General features: G+C 46.9%; 6 protein-coding genes and 1 long non-coding RNA gene across 8 annotated transcripts; 3 read left to right on the forward strand and 4 right to left on the reverse strand.

The window, feature by feature from the left end:
• Nucleotides 1-192: 192 nt before the first annotated feature.
• Nucleotides 193-2,548, reverse strand: LOC108154623 (protein zwilch). The gene is made up of 5 exons (XM_017284945.2): nt 1,427-2,548; nt 1,291-1,364; nt 746-1,229; nt 427-681; nt 193-362 (listed from the first exon to the last, which is right to left on the reverse strand). Exons 1-5 carry the CDS (start codon nt 2,460-2,462, stop codon nt 295-297), a joined length of 1,917 nt encoding a protein of 638 aa, XP_017140434.1. The 5' UTR covers nt 2,463-2,548; the 3' UTR covers nt 193-294.
• A 73-nt stretch (nt 2,549-2,621) lies between these two features.
• Nucleotides 2,622-3,858, forward strand: LOC108154627 (probable rRNA-processing protein EBP2 homolog). Its single transcript, XM_017284949.2, has 3 exons — nt 2,622-2,768; nt 2,833-2,916; nt 2,972-3,858. Exons 1-3 carry the CDS (start codon nt 2,703-2,705, stop codon nt 3,743-3,745), a joined length of 924 nt encoding a protein of 307 aa, XP_017140438.1. The 5' UTR covers nt 2,622-2,702; the 3' UTR covers nt 3,746-3,858.
• Nucleotides 3,791-4,887, reverse strand: LOC108154628 (G patch domain-containing protein 4). Its single transcript, XM_017284950.2, has one exon. The coding sequence runs from the start codon at nt 4,731-4,733 to the stop codon at nt 3,903-3,905; it is 831 nt and encodes a 276-aa protein (XP_017140439.1). The 5' UTR covers nt 4,734-4,887; the 3' UTR covers nt 3,791-3,902.
• Nucleotides 4,888-4,996: 109 nt separating this feature from the next.
• Nucleotides 4,997-6,605, forward strand: LOC117187185. Its single transcript, XR_004471924.1, has 2 exons — nt 4,997-5,129; nt 5,282-6,605. It is a non-coding gene; the product is annotated as an uncharacterized LOC117187185 (long non-coding RNA).
• LOC108154629 (ATP synthase lipid-binding protein, mitochondrial) lies at nt 6,403-9,243 on the reverse strand. The gene is made up of 4 exons (XM_017284951.2): nt 9,139-9,243; nt 8,476-8,582; nt 7,479-7,683; nt 6,403-6,813 (listed from the first exon to the last, which is right to left on the reverse strand). Exons 2-4 carry the CDS (start codon nt 8,521-8,523, stop codon nt 6,650-6,652), a joined length of 417 nt encoding a protein of 138 aa, XP_017140440.1. The 5' UTR covers nt 8,524-8,582; nt 9,139-9,243; the 3' UTR covers nt 6,403-6,649.
• Nucleotides 9,244-9,827: 584 nt separating this feature from the next.
• Nucleotides 9,828-19,878, forward strand: LOC108154622 (alpha-protein kinase 1). Of its 2 annotated transcripts, XM_017284944.2 has the most exons (7): nt 9,839-10,008; nt 10,102-10,607; nt 14,595-14,855; nt 14,941-15,049; nt 15,129-15,266; nt 15,334-15,854; nt 17,808-19,878. In XM_017284944.2, exons 2-7 carry the CDS (start codon nt 10,508-10,510, stop codon nt 18,479-18,481), a joined length of 1,803 nt encoding a protein of 600 aa, XP_017140433.1. In that variant the 5' UTR covers nt 9,839-10,008; nt 10,102-10,507; the 3' UTR covers nt 18,482-19,878. The 2 variants fall into 2 exon arrangements, with proteins under 2 accessions (XP_017140432.1, XP_017140433.1); XM_017284943.2 differs by lacking the exon at nt 17,808-19,878 and having other exon boundaries at nt 9,828-10,008; nt 15,334-17,598.
• Nucleotides 19,879-21,323: 1,445 nt separating this feature from the next.
• On the reverse strand, nt 21,324-25,206 carry LOC108154620 (vacuolar protein sorting-associated protein 16 homolog). The gene is made up of 9 exons (XM_017284940.2): nt 25,080-25,206; nt 24,826-25,015; nt 24,500-24,770; nt 23,749-24,437; nt 23,562-23,689; nt 23,360-23,508; nt 23,017-23,300; nt 21,617-22,206; nt 21,324-21,553 (listed from the first exon to the last, which is right to left on the reverse strand). Exons 1-9 carry the CDS (start codon nt 25,133-25,135, stop codon nt 21,406-21,408), a joined length of 2,505 nt encoding a protein of 834 aa, XP_017140429.1. The 5' UTR covers nt 25,136-25,206; the 3' UTR covers nt 21,324-21,405.
• Nucleotides 25,207-25,649: the final 443 nt, after the last annotated feature.

Genomic DNA, 25,649 nt, shown 5'->3' on the forward strand with positions numbered 1-25,649 from the left:
AAGAATAGGGCGGAAGAGGATTTCGGTTTTCAAGATTTTCTGGGGCCAGTCAATGCAGCCGTGCAGCCGTGCAGCCGTGCAGCCTCTGGGTCGGCTTAAAACTTGTAAGATTTCGCTTAACATGATTTCGGGTTTTTGGGCGGCGAAAGTAGCGTGAAAAGCAGCGTGTACAACAAGCTGCAAACAATTGAGTCTTAATGGGATTGGGGTATACATTTAGGATATAATTTAGGATTTACAAAACATGCACAAAATATTTCAAACGAAGGAAGTTATTGCATTGGCCACGCCGTCTCATTTCAGTGTGCGTATCTTGCGATACAGCCAGGAATGGTAGGTGCGTTCCTTGACCAGTTCTTTATCTGTAAGAGAGAGAATTAAAAAAATTAATGTCATATGGGAATAACATTTAAATCAACTACTAACCATCACACTGAAAGCACTGAGCCAGCTGTGGCGGACAAATGTTCTCCGTATTAAAGTAAAATGTGGTCTGGAGTTCGCGGAATTTGTTCACCGACTTCATTGTGATATGCCGCGAGTAGGGCTCCTTGCCATCGAGATAGTCGCGAACGTAATGAGCCGCCAGGTGAATGTCCATCACGTCGCTTAGCTGGTCATCAATAGCCTCCACCTGCTTAGGGGTCTTTTTCAAAAGATCACAGCAGACATCGCTGTACACTGGGGACAAGATTTAGAAAGAAGTTTTGTAATGCCTGAAGGCTTTCATGCCTTTCTAGCTCACCATTGGGCAGATTCAGGTGAATGTGTATCATCAGCAGATGCTCCATGGTGCAATGGATTTGGAACAGTTTCGAGATCCGCTCCTTGCTCTCGTGCTCATCAAAGTGACTATTTTTGATGCCGGCCACATCGTCGTCACCATATTTGACGGCCGTCGCTCTGCTGTCCGCATCGAGATGCAGCAGAGTCTTACGCATGCCACCTCCTGGCGTCGCGTCTCCTCGGACGGCGTTGTGCAGGGATTTGCGGAGCTGCGGCACATTCTGGGGCGACCCATCTGCCGTTTCTGACGACTCCTTAAGCAGATTGGTGCTGCAAATCTTGCTTTCCATGTAGATAAACTCGTAGTCCTTGTACACCTTCTCCAGGCCAACTTCCAGAAGCAGTTCTAGCGCCTCGGCGCCACTGAGGCAGGGAATGGCCAGTCGGCGATTGGCCAACTCTGTGATGATCTCTGCCAAGCGGTTCTTGTTCGTTGGTGTATTCTTTAAAAGATATGTAATTATGTGAAAGATATAAACATGGATTTTATTTGGCTATACGCACCACAATGTTGCAGCGAGCGGCGCACTGGAAGAGCATATTGAAGGCCATCTTCAGATCCTTGTAGGAACCACAGCCTAGAGCACACAGAATATGATTTTAATCGTCCACTAGAAGACAGGACATTGAATTAGCTTACACTTGAGCAGCTCCCACAGCTTGTCGGTGAGATCCGTGAGCCGCCTGCCCTTGGCCCGATGCACCACCTCCTCAATATCGAACTCGGAAGCGCCAATGATGTAGGTATCCATCAGGTCGGAAACATCCGTCATGGTCTTGTTAATCGAGTCGCGCAGCTCATCCATATCAATGCCGCTGCCACAGCGATAGGTGGGGTCCCGGATAAGGCCCTGCCGCTCGTCATTGCGGTAGCTAACGATGTCCTCGCGTATATAGACCAGGATACGCAGCTGGTTCATTAAGTCCTGCGTCAAAGAACTGCAATCACCGACGCGAAATGTGTGCGAGAGAGCCACCTCGCACTCGCGCAGGTTGACCAGCAGGGGCTGTGGAGACGACGTGACCCAGGAGCAGCGCAGCGTTATTTTTGGATTGACCTGATATCTGTTTTCAATGGAAGTCTCCATAGGCGCCCCGCCTGCTATCGAGTGCTGACGCACCAGGGACTGCGAAGTGACCATAAAGGCGGGAAGCACCCCCTGGTAGCTAAGGATGCCGCGCGAGAAGTGCGTCTTTTTGAACTCGTACTGCAGTAACTGGGTCTGACAATGGTCGCTGCCATCGCACAGGAACCAGACGGACCCCAAGCCATCGGCATGCTGAAAATGCTCGGTGCAGATGATGCCGCGCGCCTTGTCCACGGACATACCGCGGTGAAACTCCTCCTCCAGCTTCCAGGGATGTGAGCTCACCAGTTGCAGATCCAGCGAGAGGTCGGCAATTGCATCCACAATGCAATCATCCTTCAAGGGACTGCCTGTCAGATCCAACTCGGAGGTTCCCTCTATTTTTTGCAGCAGTTTTGTGGGCGTCGTTTTGATTTTGGACGCCGCTGCATTGCGATCCTCTTTAAAAACGAGCACGATCTTTTTCCCAACTTCACCGGCCCCAGCTATGCTGCCCAGGTACGTGGGCGGAGGTCCATACGTAATGGTATAGTCTTTCCCATATGTGCGCATTAATTCGGCATAAATATTTGCTAGATTCGCAGCCATTTTTTTAAGAAAATTGTTCAAAAACAAACACAGTAAAAGCGGCAAGTGTTCAAAGGCGTCCACCGATAGACATGAATGTATCGAAATGCAACAGGAGTGAAATGACTGTGGACGATAGATTTTGACGATAGCAATGGGAGGGAGGTCTGGCCGATGTTTCCCCAGCTCTAAGTCCATCTCTAATACTCCGCACGTGTTGATAATATTTTTGTTACTCGGACATTTTTCGTTTATTTAAGCATGTCCGACTTTGAAATGGAAGAGAGTGGCTCGGAATACGACTCCGATGACAACTCCGATGCTGAGGTAAGTTATGAAATGGAAGTTTACTGCAAGAATCAAGCTAAAAAGTCCACTTATTTTTGACTAGTTGCAAGCTGCTTTTGAGCGTGGCGAACTGAAACCCGGCCTCAATGTGGAATTCAATGGAACTCGCGGCAGAGTAAACGATATCGTAAGTGAACACACACACTCCTCTCCTCATTATACTGCTAATCATCCATTTGCAGACAAAACTGCTAGCCAAAACAGAAGCCATTCGGCTGCAGCTGCCATGGGTGGAGCGGCTGGACATGGTGAACAGTCTGGCGCCTTTGGCCCCAGAGCTGGCCGTCCAACTGGAGAAGCACGAACAGAAGCGTGCCAATGTGTTCAAAGGCAACGCCAAGCTACCTTACGTTCGGCCCGAAGAGGATCCCGTACTGAACGATTTCAAACGCGAGATGTTATTCCATCGCCAGGCCCAGAGCGCCGTGCTAGAGGGAGTCCAGCGGTTGCAGGAGCTGGGCATCAAGACACGCCGTCCCGACGACTACTTCGCCGAAATGGCCAAGACTGACGAACACATGCAAAAGGTGCGATCAAATCTGATGGCCAAGCAGCAGGGTCAGGCCAAGTCGGAGCGCATCAAACAGATCAGGGAGCAACGCAAGATGGGCAAGATGCTGGCCAAGCAGACCAAGGTGCAGCGCGAGGCCGAGAAGAAGGATATGCTGGACAAGCTGAAAAAGTTCCGCAAGGGCAAGCTGAAGAACCTGGACTTCCTCGAGGACGCCAAGGCTCTGGAGTCCAAGCAGAAGAAGACCGCCGAAAACCGCAAGGCCCGCAACAAAAAGTTCGGCTTCGGTGGCAAGAAGAAGGGTCTCAAGCGCAACACAAAATCCTCGTCGGCTGGCTTGGACGCAGAGAAGTCCACACGCCGCCAACGCGGTGCGAAGGCTGGTGCATCGGTCAACAAGCGGATGGGCAAATCGCGACGCATCAAGGCCAAGGGCAGAAAGTGACCGAACTTCGGCTTATAATTAGGTGACCCAAACTTAGATTTTAAATGCCTTCCGCAGATCGTGTATAGATTTATTATAACTAAATACATACAAGTTTATGTGCACTAAATAGACTCCACGAAACGAGTTCCAAATTAATGAATCCTCCAGCCTTAACCTATTCCTTATCCTCCTGCCTGTGCTTGTGCTTCTTTTTCTTCTTTTTACTCTTGACGGGCGGCTCAGCTTCAGTTTCAATGGATTCCTCAGTCTTGCGCGTCTTCTTTTTGTACTTTACGGGCTCCTCCACTGTCTCTGCGGCCACATCTTCGGGCTGTTCTTCAGCCTCCACCTGCAACTCCTGGGTCTGCTCTGATTTGTCTCTTTTCTTCTTTTTTTTGTTTGGTTCCTCATCTAAAACCGACTTTTGCCTGCTCTGCAGCTTTTCCAGCATCTCGCGCTCCTGCTGCTCTATTCGGGCCAGTTTCCCACTCAATTTCAGACCATGACGAGCCCCTTTGTGCGCCGTTCGTCCGCCGCAGGCCTTGAACAGCTCCTCATCTGTGAGGACACTGACCTTGGTGACGGCTATGTCCTCCACTTTGATGCGTTCTGTATTGTCCACCTCGCCACCGTTTTGGGTGAGCAGCGCCGTCTGCAGGAAGTTGTCGTAGGTGGCTGCGCCAGCAACGGCCTGCTGCTCCTTGGCCTTCCTCAGCTTGCGGGCAGAGAAGCCCTTGGTGGAGATCTCGACAGCCTCCTCGCCCTGCTTGCGATTTGTGCTGACTTGGCCGTTCTGCTGCACCTGGACATCCACATTGTTGGCTGCCTCATTGAAGCACCGCTCCCACCAATGGTCGTTGAATTCCTGTGCTCGATCCACTCCCAAGCCGGCGTTGTCGAACTTCAGGCTGGCCTTCAATGGAGCCGCAATGCCGGTGTTGTTTTTGCCAAGCCCCTCGCCTTCTTTCCAGCCATATTTGTTGAGAATCTTCTTGGCGAAATCCATTCCATCCGAAAACAAAAACACACGTGCAGGGTGACCGCGAACTAAGCCCACTTAAGCCCCCTCTCTTTAAACAGATCAACGACTTGAGGTATATGGCGGAAAATATTACTGATTGTAAATTCTCGATATATTTCACTTGAACTGAGCTAAAATTATTAAATTCTCCTTATTTTCCGTGGTATATTAAAACACCCCTTGGTCTACTATGGGTTAATCGTGTTCGTCAAGGATTGGCAGCCATATTCCTTGATTTTAATATTCGATTTGATACTACTAGCAAGGTAGGACTTTTATACATGAACACATTATAATTTAAATTAATTCTATTTATTGAACTTTTTCTTAAATAAGGTTTAAATTCAAAGCACAAAAACGTAAGTGTGCACGGAATGAAACGTAAGTGAGTTACGTTACGCCATTGTTGCTGGTCAACAGATATCCGATTTAAGTATGGACATCCTTGTACCAATTTCACTTAATAAACATGAAAATTCAGCTTGTAACTACTGACAAACATATCCCCAATTCTATACTATCCTTTTTCCTAGGGTATCAGAATGTTGCCCATCCTGCTCGTTTTCGGATTAGCGATGACAATTCAATTAAATTTTTACATTGCTCAATTTATGACATGGTAACTACACGGTAACTACTCATTTGTGCATTGTAAGCGCGCATCTATCGATTACTCGTGTCGAGATGCGCAGAGCTGCATTTTGGCGGAAAATTCAAATTTCAATTTAGCTGCCAGCCAACTGCAGCCCCTTGGAAATCTTCGGGTTTTTTCTAACAAATATTCAAATAAGACAATAATGATTTTCCTTGAACACATTCATATCTCCTTTATTTCACAATTCGGCTCCGTGCTTCTTGTTCGTTTGCTCATGCCATTGATAAAATCCTACTTTTAGTAAATATTTATAATAAATATTAAGTGGCAATACAAAAATTAACTGCGTTTACATTAAGGAAATTGATTTTCGAATACAAAATACACTTGAAAAGAAATGGGTTCTCAGTACATGCCACATAAAATAGCAAAATTATGAGCACACAACTACAACGCTTCAGCACCGCGGACGCACACGGACTTTTCCTCGCCAGAATCGCCCGCACTCGCATCACCCACACCACAGAGATTGATGTTGGGCTGGTGGACAGAGGAGGCACGTTTAGCCTGCCGCTTTGACGATGGATGATGGTGGTCCAATCCAAGAACTTCGGTGGAGAGAGAGAGAGACTTGAAGCGGACGTGGACCTCTTCCACCCTGGATGTGAGGAGAGTCGAGTGCGACCGGACTCCTGGTGGGGCCTCATCCGTGTGCGTGTGGGGTGTGGGGCTGGCGGAGATGAGTCTGAAGCTGGCTTCAATTAAAATCTAATTTCAATTTATACAGATTCAGATACAGATTAAGCTGTTCGTTATACATTTCGTTACAATCTTGATCGTGAATGTGTTGTTCTCTAGTCTTCGATTCGATCCGATCGATCTCTATAATGCATTATGTTCTCGCAGTGATGTGTTCTTCCAGAATTGTTTATTAGCGCTCCGCTCCGCTCTGCTGATATCGTTTTAAACTTAACTCAAAGTGTGTTCTTTGTTCTTCTCCTTAGGCGATTACTACGTTTCGGGTGTTTCGGATGTTTTTTAAAAACAAAATTACATATATTATGTGGTTGTGGTTGTTATTTTATAATTAGATAGTTGTACAGGATGTTCTTGTTGCTATCAATCAATCAATCATTTGTATCATTAATAATCGAAAAACGAACGATGGTGTTGTTGTTGGTTGGTTGGTTGTTGGTTACTTCCCCTCTGCCGCCGCTCGGATGCCCGCGTCTGCCCTCAGCCGAGCGCACACACACACACACGCACGATTGCAGGAAACAAGGACGAGCATTCGTTCGATGCGCGCTTAGAAGGCGAAGAGCAGCAGGAAAGCCATCATAAGACAGAACAGACCCATGGCCTCAGACAGGGCAAAGCCCAGAATGGCGTAGGAGAACAGCTGCTGTTTCAAGGATGGGTTCCTGGCATAACCAATGATGAGGGAACCGAATACTGTTCCGATACCAGCACCTGTTGCATTGGTTTGTTGTCAAGGACGCGGAAACATGTGGGGGACATGGAAGAAAGACAATATTCAATTAGTCAACGTCTCAAATGAAAGATGATCTCCGGCAACAGCCGAAGAGCTCGGGCTGAGCTTATACGAGTTCTGTTGCACATCGTGTAAACACAACCGACGCGGTCCCTGCCCAGCCATTGTCTTCGGTCTTTCGCCTCGTTTGCTGACGCCAGTCAGTCACAGATTAGTCTGAATTGAGTTCTGCGTTGCCCGGAGGCTCTGCAGCAAGCACATTGCACTAAAACAGCCGGCCACGAAAGTTTTCAATGCAACAAGGCGGCAGTCAGACGCGAGCGCCGATGGCAACGCCAAGCCGCAGTATTTCTGGTACTTTCGTCCTGCAATCACACAGGTTTCCTGCTAGGAAATTAAGCCTCCGACACACAGGCACCTCTCGATGCACTGCATGTTGTAACAACACAAGGAGGCTTGGCCAAATCTCAGACCTTCCCGGGGCAAAGTAAGAGTAATCAGATACTCGTTGTGTGTGCCCCAGATGCTAGTTTGTAACTGACTGAAGGAGGTAAAGAGCCGGGACGTGACATGGGCAGAGGGCCACGCATGATAGGTGGGTGTGAGCCATGGGAATGGGAGTAACAACAAAACCAATACGAACCGGATCCAGCGACACCGACTGTTGCAGCACCAGCACCAATGAATTTGGCAGCCGAATCAATGTCACGGGTGACGGGCGAGGTCTGGAATGACCTGATTTGTGGCAGTAATGCAACTGGGGTTGTGTTCTGAGCGGCCAAGGTCTGGCTCTGGCTGATGACGGCGCTGCTCAATGGTCGCAAGTACTGCTTGGAGTTGGCGAGGAGCTGCAAAGGAGAAGACATATTGAGTTAGTTATTATATAAGAAGAATGCGGATAAGTGGTAGTTGCTCTGTACTTTGCTTGGGATAAAAGTGTATCCAAATGATAAGAGAAGCAGTCCACCCCCTTTGAGAGTGAGGCGTCAGTTCATTGTGCTTTTTCCCCGTCTGAGAAAAATCTTATTTAATAGGCATAGGTGGCCGGCCATTGCCAAGTTATGCAATCGTTGAGTAATTTAGGTTTGATATTTTGGCAACTGCATTTGTTGTTGTATCGCTACGGACAATGACCACTGACGCTATTCGATTGCACGGCCGAATGGATTCCCGGATTATCAATAATGTCATAAACAAAAGTTGAATTATTCCTCTCGCCATTGGAAAGCTTTCACCTGTTCTAACCTCAACTAAGGGCGCACGCACGATAGATACGGTCTAGTTATACAATGCCATGTGAGGCTCTTTGTAGGCACTAATTGGTCAACAAATTGATTCTATTTCGATTGAAAAGTGTAAAATTTAATTTACTTTCCTCTTAATTGCATTTAAATTATGTTTCCAGCCGCGTTCTCGACATAACCTCAAACTTTGCCTGCAACTTAACTTATGTAACTGTGTGTGTTTCCACGATTGGAAGTTCACCACGAAGGGGCGCCGATGTAAGCGGCCGCCAATATAGATTTTTATGCATATCGAGGGAAAAAAACTAGGAAAATCGATGCAGCTATTGATTATGTAACACGTTTTATCTCGCACAAAGGCACAACAAGAGTAACGTCACATTTTCGTCTACTTACGGCGCTCCTGGCAACGGGGGCAATGCGAGAGACTGTCGACACGAACATTTTCAGTTGATTTTTTTTTTGATTGGCTTACGACAAAATTGAAGCTAGCGCACGGAGCTCTGCAAAAGATATAGATGGAAATAAACTATAGGTTCTATGCGATAAATCAGTTTGCATTTGGTAAACGCCGCTGTCGCTGTCGCTGCTGCTGCTGCCGCTACCGCCTGCAAAATGTTACGTAATGGGTGGAAAAAGTTGCTTTTGCACTGGACTTTCACGCGACTCGACGTTAATATTCACGTGTTAGTTTGATTCTGCGAAATTAAAACCTTTTTCTTTAGTTTTCTTGCAAATTTGTCAATTTACTTTGCTGTTCGACTTTTTCAGTGACGCAACGTCTCGACACACAGGCACACTATTGAGCACTGGCAATTCCTCTCGTCACATGTGTGTGTGTGTGTGTGTGTGCCGCAAGATGGCGACATTCGACACGTTTTCGAGAAAATGTACAATTTCCACTGATAATTCACACTTTTCCACTTGCACTTTGCATTCACATTCGCAAAATAATCTAAAGAATTTTCTTTCCGAGCACTGATTATTCAACCAGCAGGGGGGGTGCTCCGCTGGCGGCGGTAGCAGCTGAGCAGTTTTCAATTCCATCGCAGAACTCACTTCGAACAAACCCTTAACAACAGTGGAACCGTATTGAACGCGAAATATAACTTTACCCTGTGCTGGCAAAATTTTGGACGTCTGCGTGGTGAATTCCACGGTCGGGAAAGGTGCGCGCGCACGCGATTCTATCGATAACCTACTAATTTAAGTGTTTATTATAAACAAATGGCATTATTCGAGTCAACTGAGATCCGTTTGCTGCACTATTTTTATAGCTGTCCATCAATTACTTTAATAGCGGCGTCAGTGGCGAAATTGAATTGCGATTGTAACTAGTTTGCGGTAAATGCAAGCCTGCGCCGGTCCATCCGTGGTGTACTGGAAGCGATACTGGAATGCAATGCCGGTTTTTGCTTTATTATCACAAAATTTCAACGCTTGATGCTATCACCTCGTAGCTGATTTTAACAATTATTAATTTTCACGACATGAGACGTCTAAATTGTCAAACTCCTTGGAAGTGAAAATGGCGAATTGTCAGTCCTGGCATCATAGTTGCTCTAACTGCGTCGGCGATAGTTCCGATTGTCGGGCGGGTCAATTTAAAAAGTATTGTAATGTAATCGATAGTAATGTTTGTACTATTTAATTTCAAATAAGGTTAGCAGAACATTTTATCTAGCTTAATTACTAGCTATTTAATGTATTTCTCTACTTACAACCGCCTTGCATCCTCAGCTAATCGTATCTATCACTCTAGCCCTGGTCACTCTAGCCCGTTCCGTTTCTGGCCTATTCACCACATCCACGCACACAACTACAACCGCAGCATAACGCGTCGTCGTGTCGTTGGTGTCTACGTCACGTCGCTTCGAATATGTTTTAATTTCCTGCAACTGCAAGGCTTCACAATCGACACAGAATGCTGTAAGTAGATAAATTGTGATTTTCCCTATGCTTGTTTGGCCACATCTAACAGCAAATCTCGCCGCCCCGCTCCCCGTTTGTGTGTCATTGCAGCCCTCAATTGCATAACAGCAGCATTTATGCATGAGTGTGTGTGTGTGTGAGACCGAAACACACCACACCACGCAGCCAGGCCAACTAGAGACGGCAGTAGCAACAACAGGGGCATCGGCTGCATCGACCGGGAGCCACGCCACGCGGTTTTTCAAATCACTGTAAAATTTGCTGCATTTAGCAGATACCAATAATCCTTGGATATTAGTACAAATACAGTGAAATTGAGAGGCTATAGGCTATAGGCTATATCGGACAGGCCGCATCAACCGCTAGAATGTTTCGCTGCAGACTATCGATAGATACTCGATAGTCTCGACCATCGCCACCAACAACAGTATTCATTCGAACAATTTTACATAACTACAACGCAGTCATCGTCGTACGACTCGAGTGATAGAGTGATATGGCCGTGTTCCTGATCAACGTCTGTAAATATAGTGGCTGCGGCATCACATTTCCAAGCTTAAGCGATCTAATATCACACATCGAGGACACCCATATAGGTGAGCACTTGTGACACGGGAGTAATCATTTAGTAGTCGCGTGATGCATCGAAGCGAGCGGTGTGTTTTGTTTATTTTATTTATATACCATACAAAGTATATACGTTTGCATACATGATGCGCGGTGCGGTGCGGCGTATCTGCATGTGTTGCGAGAGTGTTTGTGTGTGAGTGAGTGAGTGAGTGAGTGAATTGGTGTGCGGGTGTACGCCCGTTGTGTGGTGAATGTTGTTTCTATTGGACGATTGGGCCTAAAGCCAGTTATTAATGATAGTTCAGATTCTATTCGGGGAAAATCGATGCTGACCCAGGCCTAAATATGCACGCGGCATGTATAATAGGCACACAATTGCTTACCTGTGTGTACCTCACGCACACATCGGCAAGTACAGCATTCGATTGGTGTGCGCTTGCTCCTCTGGCCATGATCGGATACAACCATGTTACCATGTTAGTGCGAGCGAGCGCGTATTATAAGCAAAACAAAAGCAAGCAAAAAGCCGGTGATCTATTCAGGCAACAACAAACCAACAACACCAGTGCGATTGTGTGTGTACGTGTGATGGTGTGCGTGAGGCCAACACAGCATCTTGTACTATGGAACCGGCATGTTAAGCGCCCTTTTCTGTGACCTGTCCGCATGGCTTGGCTTGGGTTTTGAGCGCGCGCGTCTCTGTCGCGGCAGGTGTATCAGAGCAGCTATGCATTTGGCGAGTAATCGGAGATGCGGTCTACTTTCACAGACTCCCTGGTCGGTCGCCCACGCACAATTGTCCGAAGCTGGGCCTCTGAATACACACGTGACTGGGTTACGTCCGCCCTCCATTCTCCTGTGAACCCTAATTAATCATTCTGTATGTGTGGACTTGTACCGGCTGTCGGAACCCACTCCCCCTCCGAACCCCACCCCACCCTCCCTCCATTTGAGTGCATAGATATAAACAATTTCTAATTTTAGCGTGTGGGTGCTCGCTCAGGTACCTGGTTCTGGAGCGGGTATTAAAGGGGTGGGGTGTGCAGAGAGAAAATCAATAAAATTAAGCCCAGTGTTGCCACTTGGCTTCAATTGTGGGTCGCAACGGGGCTTGGGGGTTGTGTGTGCTGTGCGTTATGTAGCATCATGCTCAAGGGGGTGGGTAAATGGTGGTGCGGGGCATCGTTTGTTTGTATTCCATCTATGTATAGTGTATATATATACGCTTCATGTAGGGGTGGCTACCCGGGGCTCAGCTGACTCGGTTACAGTTACGTTGGCAGCTGTTTTGTTGTTGCCTACGAGTGAGTGTGATAACGGTCAACATACAACAGCAATGGCGGCGTCGGCGTTGCCCGGGCAGGCTTTCTCTCTCTCCACGGCCCGGCCTGACTCGGCCCGGGGCATTACATAAAGCTCGAGCATACGCCCACATGGCGTCTACTCTGCCCCTCCTGTCAGTCGCATCCATCCCCCAATCCATTATCCATGTCGGTGTGACTTGGTTCCATTACGTGAACGAAGCGAACATTTGCCCGGATTATAAATGCCTATCATTTCATTATCTCGAAGGACATTTGATGCGTGGGCAGAGTGGGGTTTCGTTTCGGTTTGCCGTCAATGTCTTATCAAGCCCGCACGCTTCGTCGAGCGTTGGGCGTTGGGCGTTGGCGTTGCCCTGGCAACACCGCCCCATCCGGGAGACCTTCACGTTTGTCCTTTTCACAGTTGCCAGGCACCTGTTGGGTCCCAAATAACTGTAGTATGTTGATGTGTGTGTTTTTTGGGGGTGTAAGGAAGAACGCTTCGTCTCGCTTCTGCTTTTCGAATTTCGACATGGCGCCGGGTTACGAAGATAACATGATCGTTTCTGTCTGCACATTTGCAAATTCAGCATACAGACATTGCCAAAATATTCGTCAAGTCAACGACTTTTGCGTCTTTGTTTTTATCAAAATTTCAAAGAATGCTTTCGAATCTATTGGAAAGTTTTGTTGTTTTGCTGGTCTGATTCGTCCGTCCAAAAACAATGTGTACACTTGTTCGTCTGTGTGTGTTTGTAATTATTATCTGCTCGAAATTCTGCAACAAGTGCATGACTCATGGGTGGGGAGGGAGCGGCAGGAACGGCGGCATCTGCGTTTATTTTGTTTTTGAAATACAAATACGAAAGATATACTATACTCGGTATATAGGCAGTATATATTGTGTGTACATAGATCATATTGTTTGTTTAAAAGCTGTCTGTAAAAAAGTCGAAGAGCAAGTAAGTGTCACCTACAGCAGGAGACGTGTGTGTGAGCGAGAGAAGGCGAGAGAACCGCGGAGAGACTGCCTGTGATACTGAGAGGGAATGCTTGAGGTTATCAACTAGCAAAAGCAACAAAAACAGCAACAAAATAATAACAATAATGAATGCAAAATAAATGTTGAACTGATTTGACCGTAGCAAATTACGCCGTGTGCGAATGGCACTTTGAAGCAGAAAACTCAACAGCAAGAGAGGGGGCGGTGGTGGCCGTGGGCGGGGCGGCTTCTGTGCGATTTTGTCAGCCAAAAATGTTTTTATATGCCACAATCGAATATTAACATGTATCTTTGAGTAACTATGGGCGGTACGTGGAATTATGTGCGTAATAAACTCAATATCGATGTGTTCTCTTTGTATGTGTATGTGTCATCAATCGATTGCAAGGCACGTAGACATAAAATCATGGCCGCAAATGTTTTTAATCACCACTTGCCCTGATAAGAGTAGCGTTAGCTAGCGGGGAGGGGAATTCGTGGGGGTGTGTGTGGATTCTGCTAAATTAAGCATATGTTTCGGCATATGTTTTGTATTTGCACGTCATTCAAAGTGAATCAATTAAAATGCAGCGTTATCGTTATCGCCTGGAATGTGGGTGGCAGACAGAGCTGCAATCGAAAGATCGTTAAGGATAAACAGCTGTTAGGCCCCCGCTGTAAACGCTCTGTTACAGTGCATGGGGCCTCTGGCTTTGAGTGACGTAATGAATGGTCGTGCTGACACACTTACGCACAAAAATGATTTAATTGACGAATGAAACGTTCAGTGGTACGGCACGCACACACCCAAAGCCTATACCTATACCTATAGCTATAATATCAAGCGAATCAATCAAATGTTCAACGTTATCGCAAGATAATCGAATGTGGGAGGCAGGGCTGTAACTCTATGAAAAGGAAACGGTAAAGATAAGATTGTAAAGGATAAACAGCCCCCACTGTAAACACTCTGCTCTGTTACAGCGCTGGGTGCCCTAGGCCACACGATGAATGATGATCGTGCGCCGCTGTGACACAGTTTACGCACAAACTGTAATGTAATTGAGAAATAAAGCGTGCACTGCTGTAGTGGTCCGCTCATGGAGGTTAGGTTACGCACACAATCCCAAGCGTTCAACTTTTGCGTGAGAGCTGGGACAGATGGACGGCCACCGTCACCGGGCACCTGCGAGCTGCTGCTATTATGCACTCTCTGATTAAGCAAACTGCTGGGCTTATGTTTCGTTAAAACGATAAGATAATGTCCCGCGACTAGCAGCCAGACACATGAGCTGTGCTCGCTCGGCTTACCCCCCTACGGCCCGCTCCTGCAGTTGGCAGAACAGACAGAACAGAACCCTCACAAAATGCGTCAGCAGCGGCATTAAATTGGGGTTTCTGTACGTGCACTCTCGTCTGTTTGCTTATTTCAACATTTTAACAATAAATTACTGCTTCTGTGGGTCTGTGTGTCGGTCGTGTCGCCGTGTCGCCGTGTACCGAGTGCTTGAACTTGTTTCACTGCAAATACGAGTACAACAATTTAATAAATATGGGCGAGCCGAAATAAATTTGGATGCAGGTTTCTGTCGGCCGGCCGGTCCGCCAGTCCGCCGGCCCGCATTCCTCCGATTCAGATTTGGATTCATATTCGAAATGTCATTTTCAATTAGCTCATCCCCTCTTTCGTCTCTTTTCTGATTCCTCTCTCTCATCGCCCACTTCAGACTATGATCCTAAGGTGGTCGAACAGAAGGAGCAGGCCCAGCCTGCCTGCCTGCCCCTGAGCTACGTCCTGCGCTTCGTCACGGAGGACAATCGCAAGGAGGCCGCCACTTTCCTGGCCAACAACACCGCCCCACCTGCCACCAATAGCGGCAGCAATTCCGGCAGCCACGGCAGTGGCAATGTGGAGCTCAAGCGAAAGCTGGCCATCAAGCACCACAGCTACAGCATGTCGTCGTCCAATCGCAGCACCACGCCCACAGGTGAGTGATGACCGACCCCCATGACTCGCCATGGTCCTGGAACTGATAATGTAATCTGTGGGTCTGCTCTTTTCTGATATTTTAGGCAGTGAAATGGACGAGGATGAAATGGTTGTCACGGAGTCCGAGGACAGCAATGATTCCTGGACCACCGAGGAGTTTAGCTCCGAGTTTATCATGCGCTATGGCAGCAGGTTCGTTCTATCTCTCTAAATACCTCTAAAAAAGCAAAAGTTTTGATGATTGTAAACCTTCCGCACTCTCCGCACATAGGCATTCCGGTGGCGGAAGCAATGGCACGCCTGGCAATGAGAAACCCTTCGCCTGCCCTGTGCCCGGATGCAAAAAGCGCTACAAAAACGTCAACGGCATCAAGTACCATTCGAAGAATGGCCACAAAAAGGACGGAAGGTAGGCAGTCCACCCAAAGGGGACTCCCAATTGGGCTCTAGAAACTCATAATTTTACTCCACCACAGAGTGCGAAAGGGCTACAAATGCCACTGCGGGAAAAGCTACAAAACGGCGCAGGGCCTGAAAAACCATGCCCTTCACACCCACAATGCGCAGCCCGAGAGCGTTCTGACCACCCAGCAGGTGGCCAATGCTGCGGCTGCCGCCGCATCTTCTTCCGTGAGTGGTGGCAGCACCAACAGCAGCTCCAATCCCACTCCGCCCGCCATCCAGCGCAGCAACTCTCCATCGCAGTCGCTTGGCTCGCTGAGCCCGTCGAGCATTAGCAACATGTCGAGCAGCGCCAGCAGCTGTCATGGAGGCAGCAGTCTGTCCAACAACAACAACAACAACAACGGCACCAGCAGCAGCAGCCAGAACACTGCCATCGTTGGGGGTGGCAATATGCTGCAGCAGCTCAGCACTGGGAACGTGGTCACCCTGACCAATCTTCCATCTCAGCAGCAGCAGCAACAGCAACACCAGCCGCATCCACAGCAGCAGCAGCAGCATCAGAACCACCACCAGAATGGCGGCACAGCAACAGGTAACAGCAACAACAATTTAATGCGCAGCACACTCGGTTTAGTATCCATTAAAGCCAATAGCCACAGCAGCAACAGCAATGGGAACAACGCAAATCCCAAGACTGTTAGCAACCTAATGGCTGCCAATGCAACGGCCAGTAAGATACTGAAACTCGCCACCAACGTGGCCAACGGTGGCTCTGTAGTGGCGCCCAATGTTGTGGACCAAGTAGTCAAGCAAACCACCAGCAATGGCCCGACGGTGATAAACAGCAGCAACAACAACGCCAACAAGATGCCGTTGCCAAACTTGGTGAACCTTGGCATACTCACGCCAGCCACATCGCCCACCAAAAACACCCAGACGCTGACCTTCACCACCACGACGAATACCAGTGGCCACAACAACCAGCAGCAACATCACCAGCAACAGCAACAGCAGCAGCAGCAGCAGCTGCTCACTTCGCTCACCTCGAACATGCAGAAGCACCAGAAGACCAGCATCCTGCTTCTGCAAGAGCCAACCACTCCCAGCCAGATCCTGCAGCCAGTCCAGGCACAACAGCAGCATCAGCTGCAACAGCATCATCTGCAACTGCAACAGCAGATGCAGCAGCAACAGCATCATGTGCTGCCCATCAGTCCCACGAGCAGCGTCAGCGGCAACAGCAGCAAGAGCAGCTCGCCCACGCCACAACAACAATTGCAGCAGCAACAGCAACAGCAGCAGCAGCAGCCGCCACTGATGAAGAAGGGAAAGATGGAGCCCATATCCGGCATAGAGCCGATGGAGACGGATGAGCCGCCGCTGAATGAAGCGATCTCGGAAAGCGTGGCTGCGGTCATAGCCACCATCGCAGAAGCCAGCAGCAAGGCAGCGGAAGAGGCGAATGTGATCTCAGCAGCAGCGGCAGCCAATGCTGTCTCCACTGTCACAGTGGCGGCCATTGAAGTTGTCGGCGCTGGCGCCGCCAACGACGAAACGTAGCCTATACTAAAGCAGCTACTGATGCATCGCCAACTGACGCTGGAGCCGCCGCCCGAGCTGCCAGAGCCGCCCCAGCAGCAACCGCCGCCGCATTGACAAGCCTCGTATACGAAAAACAGATAGACCCCGACCCCCTGAAACATTCTCAAGCTCGTTGCAATCGTTTGAACCGTAGTTTTTTCCTTAGTTAACTTAACCTATGACATGATATTAAGCTTAAGAGACCGCCAAGATCTGAGTGGGCCACAAGTCACTCACCGAAACACCATTTTAAACATCGTACCATCGTAGACTGCATAGACTTGCTTAGAAAACACCAGAGACAGGGATAAGTTCTGTATTTAAAATGTATTTGTAAACGTTGGTTCTTAAAAACACAAGAATCCCGATCTATGAAGAGCAGAAACAACAAATCTGATGGTTTGTGCAATATTTGAAACAAGAGAGATTTATAAACGATTTATTATGATGATTATATGTAACAATGACTATCGCGCTTGTACTAAACTATTTACGACTGCTGATCTCCTTTTAATTTGTAATTAAACGTTTAATTTAGAAAATAGAGCCTAGAAGCAACCCCATCCCTCCTAGGCGAAGCACGAAGGACAAATTGTAATAATATGCAAACAGCGCAAGAACGCAATACTCTACTCGCATTAGAAACTCAATCATTTTATTGTCTTGCGGCCTATTCCTACTCGTATTCGACAACAAGTATTATTTATGTTTTAAGCATTAGCAAATTGATTTTAATTATACAATATCGAATTTTATGTCTCCGATTTGATTGGTCTATGAACGAGCTCGGGCTCGCACTCGAACCCGAGCCCTCTTACGTTTTAGTGCAATATTTTGGTTTAATTATCATTTGCATCCCTTTCCCCTTCTGTCAAAGGTGTTTGGTGGTTCTTTTTTCGTTTTGTGTTCTTTTGATTTTATGTTTTTTCGTTACTTCTTTTCCTTTTCTCTCTACCTATTGCAGAAACCTCTTACTCCTGCTCTTCATACAACCACAAAAGCACCAACAGCAACCACCTCCACACGACCAGCGAAGGCCCCAAGCCCAGTGTCAGTGCCAGTGCCGCTATGGTTATTGCCGCAACCACTGCCGCCAAGAGGCCCACAGCAGCCGCTTCCTTCAGGCCATCGACAGCCCCCAGCAGCGACACCACTTACTCCAGCTCTTCATACAACCACAAGAGCACCAACAGCAACCACCTCCACACGACCAGCGAAGGCCCCAAGCCCAGTGCCAGTGCCGCTATGGTTATTGCCGCTGCCACTGCCGCCAAGAGGCCCACAGCAGCCGCTTCTCTCAGGCCATCGGCAGCCCCCAGCAGCGCCACCTCCAGCCGGAGCAGTAGCAGCAGTGGAAGTGGAAGCAGGAGTGGGATGACGCCCATGCAGATCTCGCCCACCTTTATTGAGCACAAGTATTCGTCAATAGACATCAAAGAGAAGTTCTTGTCCACCCTGCGAGCGGCCACGGCCGACAGCGTTGCCTCGTCGGCCTCGGCGTCGGCGTCTCCCAAGGCGCCCGATGTGGCGGCACCTGTGGGAGCAGGCGGTGGCCTGCGGGGCGTTGCTGTGGGCCAAATGTGCGCGCTGCAGAACGAGCACATACATCAAAATCTCTTCAAGAAAACCATAAATTGAGATGCTGGAGTGCGGAGAGCGGAGGGCGGGACTAAGCTGAGCGCCGCGTAGAGTTGGCTGTGATGAAGTAGTAACTAAAAACTGACTAACAAACCGAACCGAACCGAATGGAACGAATGGCAGAGCAAGAGGATTCGTCAATGAGGTCGATGAGGAAGTTGAGGTGGAGGACCAAGACATGGAGGATGCAGAAGTAGAGATAGAGGGAGAGTGAGAGAAATTATTATGAATGCTGCACCGCAAACAAAATCATAAGAAAACGTTTCCACTTGGCAAAGAAAACAAAAAGGAAAGAGCCCACAAATACGAGAGTATCTTTAAAACGAAAGAAAATTCCATGCTTTTCGCAGATAAACACACACACACAAATTACACTAATCTCAAAAATATTAACAAGGAAATTGTACATAAAATTGGCCACCTAAGAAATGCTTCTTCTAAACTGCATTAGAAAATTCTTACAAAAAAGTTCTTACAACAAAGAAAAGAAAAAAAAAATTGAGAATTGTACACACAAAATTTAGAAAATACATTTGAAGATCCTTCTTCAACTAGTCATTATTGTAGTTAAATTAATTCTTTGATTTCATGCATGCATCAAGAACCTAAAAACACGACAAAAAACAACAAAAAAAAAACAATGCGCACCAACTGTCTGGGAAAAAGAATCCTCTGAACTACATGAAGGAATAGATCTAAGAGGAGGGCCAGAGCGTGAGAGTGTTGGCCCATACCATCTAGTTTTACCAATTGGCTAACGAATACCGTCGCTTACTAGGAAAATTCCACATCGCGAAGCCTTGAACTTGCCAAGATCCTTGTGACTCTTTGTGCGAGCCAATGGAACGATTCAAGATGGAGAATGTCGAATATTTCAAACAGAAATTAGTTAGCTACAAATTTAGGGGAACCCAACGAGCCCACGAGCCACCACGCGTCTGGTGATGGCAACCGTTTCCGCTTAGGAGCCACAATAACTCTACAGTAGTTATAGTATTATAATTATAGATAACGCTATGGATTCTTATACGATTATATATATATGTGTGTGTGTGTGTAAAGATTGTAGATGTATACCTAATTTATAAATTATAATTGTAGCTTTTTGTGAGTGCGTTTCCGTGCATGTATTGTAATTGTAATTGTAATTCTTGTATAGCTATAGATTTTGAACGTCCCTACAATAGATCTACGATATATACGATTATATAACGATATATGTGTGTGCGCGTGAAATATATGTATATTGTAACGTCGATTTGATGTGAATTATTTCATTGTCAAGCGGCGGAGGAGGAGGAGAAGAAGTATTGCATGCATGCCGCAAAAATTCAATCGAACTTCCTAGCCTGTGCATCGGGCATCCCTAAGAACTCAAAACAGATCAAAAAAAAAAACAAAAACAAAATGGAATGACATTTTTAACATAAATTTACATCAATCGTACATTGAGATAAAACTCAATTTAGTCAGCCGCCAAAACAAATTTTTCAGAGCGCATTTCGCAGACGCGCAGCGTCTTAAAAAAAACAACATACTAAAAAGTTCTGCGTCCCTAATAGATACTAATGAAAAAGGAATCACACACACATGGGTAGCCACAGATACAGATACACAACAATATACAATATCTTTAAGAACTCACGCTTAAGCGGCGACTCCCAACGGAGCGCTCTAGTTTAGCCAAACGTCTTTTATATAGAACGGAAAAGGAAATGTAAGCAGAAACGGAACGGAACGGAAAGGTGTCTTCGGCACACCGAAGCGCGGAGTGTCCCGGCAGCGGGTGCCATTCCCTGCCGGGGCACAATCCCTAACTTTCGGACAGCGGATAAATCAACTCAAAACCCTCTAATGAATACAATAAATGGAATATGTATATTTCTTTATATTTATATATATATATATATATATACTATATACTATACACATATACTTCTATATGTTTAAGTGTATGTATGTCATCTTATATAAGACTGCTGTTATGTTCGTAAATATATTTAATATATGTATGTAAAATTAACGAAAAAACAAAACCACACGCAAACGCAAAACAAAAAAAAACCAACCTACGATAAATCAGAAATAACTCTTCAGAAATACATAATAATAATAATAAAAATACAAATAACGAAGAAACGCAAGATAAATGAATAGATAATGTATTCATATTTATACTATATACTATATAATTGTATTGTAATTGTAATTTACTAAAATCGTAATTATATGTAGAGAATTAACTGAAGCCTAATGATAAACAACCATCGACATCCAGCATACAAGCAACTAATCCCGTGCGTACCCTGCAGAATTTGCGCACCGCAGAATTTCGACGAACGTAGTCCTTCTCTGAAGACGCATCATCATTACCGAGTATCATTATCATCAACCACAAAACAAAACAAAACAAAACAAAAAAACATCAAAATGTAGTAAAATATTCTCTTTTTGCTTTATGTGATCTATTACATACATATACATACAACCACATATACATATGTATAATAAAAATGTCCTTGATAACGAATCTTAATTGAAACATTTGTGGATTGGCTTTGAAATGGGAGAAAACGAATGATTTAAGTGGTCACTGGGGAACTGGTTTAGTTCTAATTTTCCTGCGATCGGTTCGGTTAACGTGTCGCGCGTCATCCGGCCACTCCCCTCGGCCGGTTGGGCTGGAGGATGCCAGCCTTCTGCTGGTGTCGCATGGCCACTTGATGGTGCATTCATTGCGTATCAACGTCCAAATATTATTATAAAGAAATACTTGTGGGTTAGTTTTTAGTCGAAAGATAAAGGGGATATCCATCCGAGCCTTAGGCAAGTAAACACACAATTCTCTTGGCATGCGTACACATAAAATGGTAATTGTTTATTAAAAGCAAGCTGTATTCATTTTATAACTAGGAATGTTGCCGCTACTTTCGTGTCTCCAGTATTGAAATGCAGTTGCAGGTCTTGGCCAGCAAGTTGCCATCATTGACAATGTTCTCTTTCTTCTGAAGTTCGTAGAGGCTGTGCAGATCCCGCTGCTCGAAGGCGCAGTCGATGGCCTCCTCGAAATAGCTAAAGGAGATTCAAGGTATACAATATAAGCTCTTTCAGTGCATGGTAATAGTAAGAACTCACTTTGCTCGGGTAAACCAGAGAACCTTGCGGTTCTCCCGACATCGCGGGATGTATTTGCGCGCTTCCCTGGCATTGCCGTGCTTCAAACAGACCTCAACGAAGGGCTCATAGCCAATGGGGCTCTTTTTGCTCTTGGAGAACTTCTCCAGTTCGTCCCACTTCTGCTGCTCGGCGAGGGTGAGTATGCGCAGCCACCAGAAGCGACGATCGGGCACCTTGTAGTCGTTCCGTATCTTCTCCGCCTCCTTCAGCTCACCCATCAGCAGCAGTTGCTCGATGGTGTCGTGCACAGACAGGCCGTTCAGGCTGGCATTGTACTTGGCGCTCAGCGTCTTCTGCAGCTTGAAAAGCCGGCTCGTGTCGGCACAGAGCTCCGCCTCGACAGTGCATCGCGCCTGGGTGTAGGCGTTTCCAATCACCGACAGATTCGACTCCAGGTCCTTGTTCTCGATGGCATTATTAAAGTGATACTCTGCGATGGCCTTCTGATCGTCCTCTGTGTTGTATATGCCATAGAGACCCGCACGGTTCGACTCCCGCATGATTTTCTTGTACATGTTCAACGCCAGCGGATGATCGCGGATTGTCATCTGTGGGGTAACATTGACTTCATTAGTACTTCCCTTAGAAAGGAAATCTATGCAACATCTGTGCTGTAGTTTCATATCTCCGTAGCAGCACGGATCTACATCGACTAACCTTCTCGAGTTCTCTGCTATAATCAACCGAGGTTCTAAAACTCTGCCATTTCACAAGCTGTCTTTATTAGGTTTCCCAACTAAACTGGATTTCGTCTTATCTGTCTAACCTTGTCAAATGTCGTTAATGTTACATCAGGAGTGGCACTGGGAAGTCATTTGCATCCGGCCTATCCTTATTATTAACGAAGCTAAAAGAAATGCGTGCGAGAACTAAAACCACACAAGCACTCAGCTATTGCTCGAGCTTCTCTACTCTTCGGGTAGATTAGGAACGCTTTTCCACGCCTCTGGTAGACTCCAAAACCACCTTACCGATCTAGGCTAAAACTCACAGATCTACCATCGTAGAATATGTAATAGGGTAATGGTGCAAGCTTCTAATCGGGACTGTGGTCTCCCAAACTATTTTGCGGTTCCGTTCAGACCTTTTCGTATTTTCCGGCCTGTCCGCTGGCCCTGTGCTATGCATGATGCTATGCAGTCCTTTAAGAGTTCTATGTAATAATTACAAACCCCCTACCAGTCGGTGTCTCCTGAAATATCCATTAGCATTTCATAGTTACGAGAGTCTTGATTCATCAAATTTGTAAAACTGTTTTCCCTCTTTCCCCCTCTACTATATTTCCCTTTATTGTTAATACTTTAATCTATTGTTACCAGTGAATTGAATAAAATGAGAAAACGGTTGGATTTACGTACATGTAAATTGGACAGCATCATGTGCATCTTCATTTCCAGAAGAACTTTGGTGACTAGCTCCGTGTCGCCCGATTGTGTGGCACTGGCCACTGCTCTATCGAACTTGCGCATCTTCAGCAGCAGCGGCACATGCAACGAGGCACGTGGCTCCAGCTCCAAGAGCTTAATGGCCAGATCATCGCGTCCTGCTTGATGCGCCTTCTCGGCAATGTTGCAGAACGAAATTCCTTCGACGGTGGGATTCTTAAACTTTTCCGTAATCTTGCGGGCTACCTCGCCGTCATCTGCAGTGAAAAGTGCCTTAGAGAGGGGGGTTTCTCGCTGAGATTAGAGTGTTACCCACTGAGATCATTCATCACTTTGTGGTAGGCCCAGTGCTCGAGGATCCAGGATTCGGGCAGATTCAGATGCTTGGCCACTTGTATGGCGACGGCATAGTGTTTGCGGAATACCAGGCGACTCAGGATGACCTCCGGATTGAGATGCGAGAACCTGCAAGGGAGTCGTCAGCCGTTTAGTCTCTCCTTGATCCAATGATAACCTACTGTTTGAATGTAAGCGGCATGGCAATCCTCTCGTGTCGCAGCGTGTTTAAGACTCGCAGTATCCGCATGATGCGCATATACTCGTCGGGATTGTGGCCGAATATGAAGGCCTTGCCGAAGTTTGCAGTCTGTGAATGTAGCAAGAGTTACGCGAAAGTAATCTTGGAGAGCTTTATGGAGCGCTCACCCTCAAGAGACTCTTCTGCGTTTCGGTACAGAACTCAAAGGAGGCCGCCTCAATGCACTCGGTGACGGCCAGGTCGATCCTGTCGCGACACATGCTCAGATATTCATCCGACTTGTAGGACTTCTCCTCGAACTTCTTCTGCGCCTCGAACAGATAGCTGGCCGGTTCCTGGCTGTTCACCGCAAAGATGTTCTCCACGCATTTCGGCAGCCGCTGGATCATCTCGTGCGAGCTCTGGGTAATGATGCGGACGCCGTCCATTTCGGCCACCAGAAACATGATCGGATCGTAGGGGAAATCGCTACGATCGGCGTTGCGATTCACGATCAGCAGATAGGAGGGGTAGGAGATGACCACGGCGTCCGCTTCACTGTTGTCGCTGTTCATGATCCACTCCATCTGCAGGGGCATGTCCTTGCGGCCCGTGTCGAACTCGCAGTACTTCTGGCGCATGTCGACACTGCCAAGCCAGAGGAGGCCCGTATTCGTGTAGAGCGCCAGATGCTGATGATTGTATGAAACGGAGATTTTGATGATCCGATCGTGCGGCTTCTCGAACAGATTGGCGGTGATGGTGCCTACGGTTTCACCAGGAAATAGCTTGATGACCTCACGCTCTCGTCCCAACAGGCAGTAGCTGTTGCGCCCTTCGGTTACGATCTCCCAGCAGGAGCAATTGATGCTGGAGTCTGTACGGAAAGGAAAGTGGCAAGAATTAAATGGCTTCTATGGTTCATCTTTTAAGTGTTACTGGGAATATCTGGTAGCTTTCGCTCTGTCTTGCTGCTGTTTTGCTTGAGAAATATCCGGCCGGACGTTGTCATGACAGCCACTCCAGTGCCAGCGGATGACTGAAACACTTTGGCCTCCACAATTTTTGTGACGCTCGCCTCGTCTCCAATACTGTACAACTCCTTCTCCTTGCCAAACATGTCGAAGACAAAGACTTTAGCATTCTCCTGCACACAAATCAGCTCCTCCGTGTCAGACCAGCCCATGGCAATGAGCTTGCCATGGTTCCACTGCAACAGAAAATATGTTACCGAATCCTTTATGGATTTGTTTTCACTCGCTCACCAATATGTGACCCGTTTCCCGGCCGGTGGTGTCGAAAATCCGCACCATTGGTCGGGCGGTGCCTTTGACGGGCACTAGTTTGGTTGGATCTCGTATTGCTGCCAGGGGACCGCCATAGGGTGCCGCTGCCACCTGCATGTACTCCAGGTCGAGATCCAGCGGCCAGTCGGGCGTCGCCAGCTCCACTTTTCTGTTGCGGGGGCGTATGCATAAATGAATTGAGTCCCTGAAGAAGTACACAAGCCAGCACTTACCTGTAGTAGTCTGGCCGCACCTTGAACCACTCGCCCGTATTGTACATAATAGGCATGGTGAATTAATTGTTTATAATCAATCAGCCGAATATATAAACAATTGCATTCGTCAGTATATTTACGGTTCATTTTTAAAATGATCCGATATATTTTGGTATATTTCTGGGGGTCAGACGGTATATTTTATGAATAAATCCGCGGTCACACTGATTTTATTGCCACCATGTCTAGCTCACACACCTTGCAAATTTTATACTTTTCATAGTATTCCAGTATTTTCCAGTATATTTTAAGACTGAACTCACCCTCTTGTTCAATGCAATGTAGAAACCGTGTAGAAATGACATTTAGAGCCAAGTCCCAGGCCACATCGAATTCTAATTCGTGATCAGAATCGAATGATCGTATGGCCATCAAAAATTCAATTTTTTCAGAAATGTCGGAAACAGGCATGTCAAAAAGTGGATAACGGAGGTTTTCACACTGGCGCTTCCATAGAGGCTTACCGTCTCTAAAATGAGACGGTATGTTTCGGTATATTTCTGAGGGTCTGACGGTATATTTTATTGA

Source organism: Drosophila miranda, chromosome 2 (genome assembly GCF_003369915.1).
Source record: "Drosophila miranda strain MSH22 chromosome 2, D.miranda_PacBio2.1, whole genome shotgun sequence".
NCBI classification, from domain to species: domain Eukaryota; kingdom Metazoa; phylum Arthropoda; class Insecta; order Diptera; family Drosophilidae; genus Drosophila; species Drosophila miranda.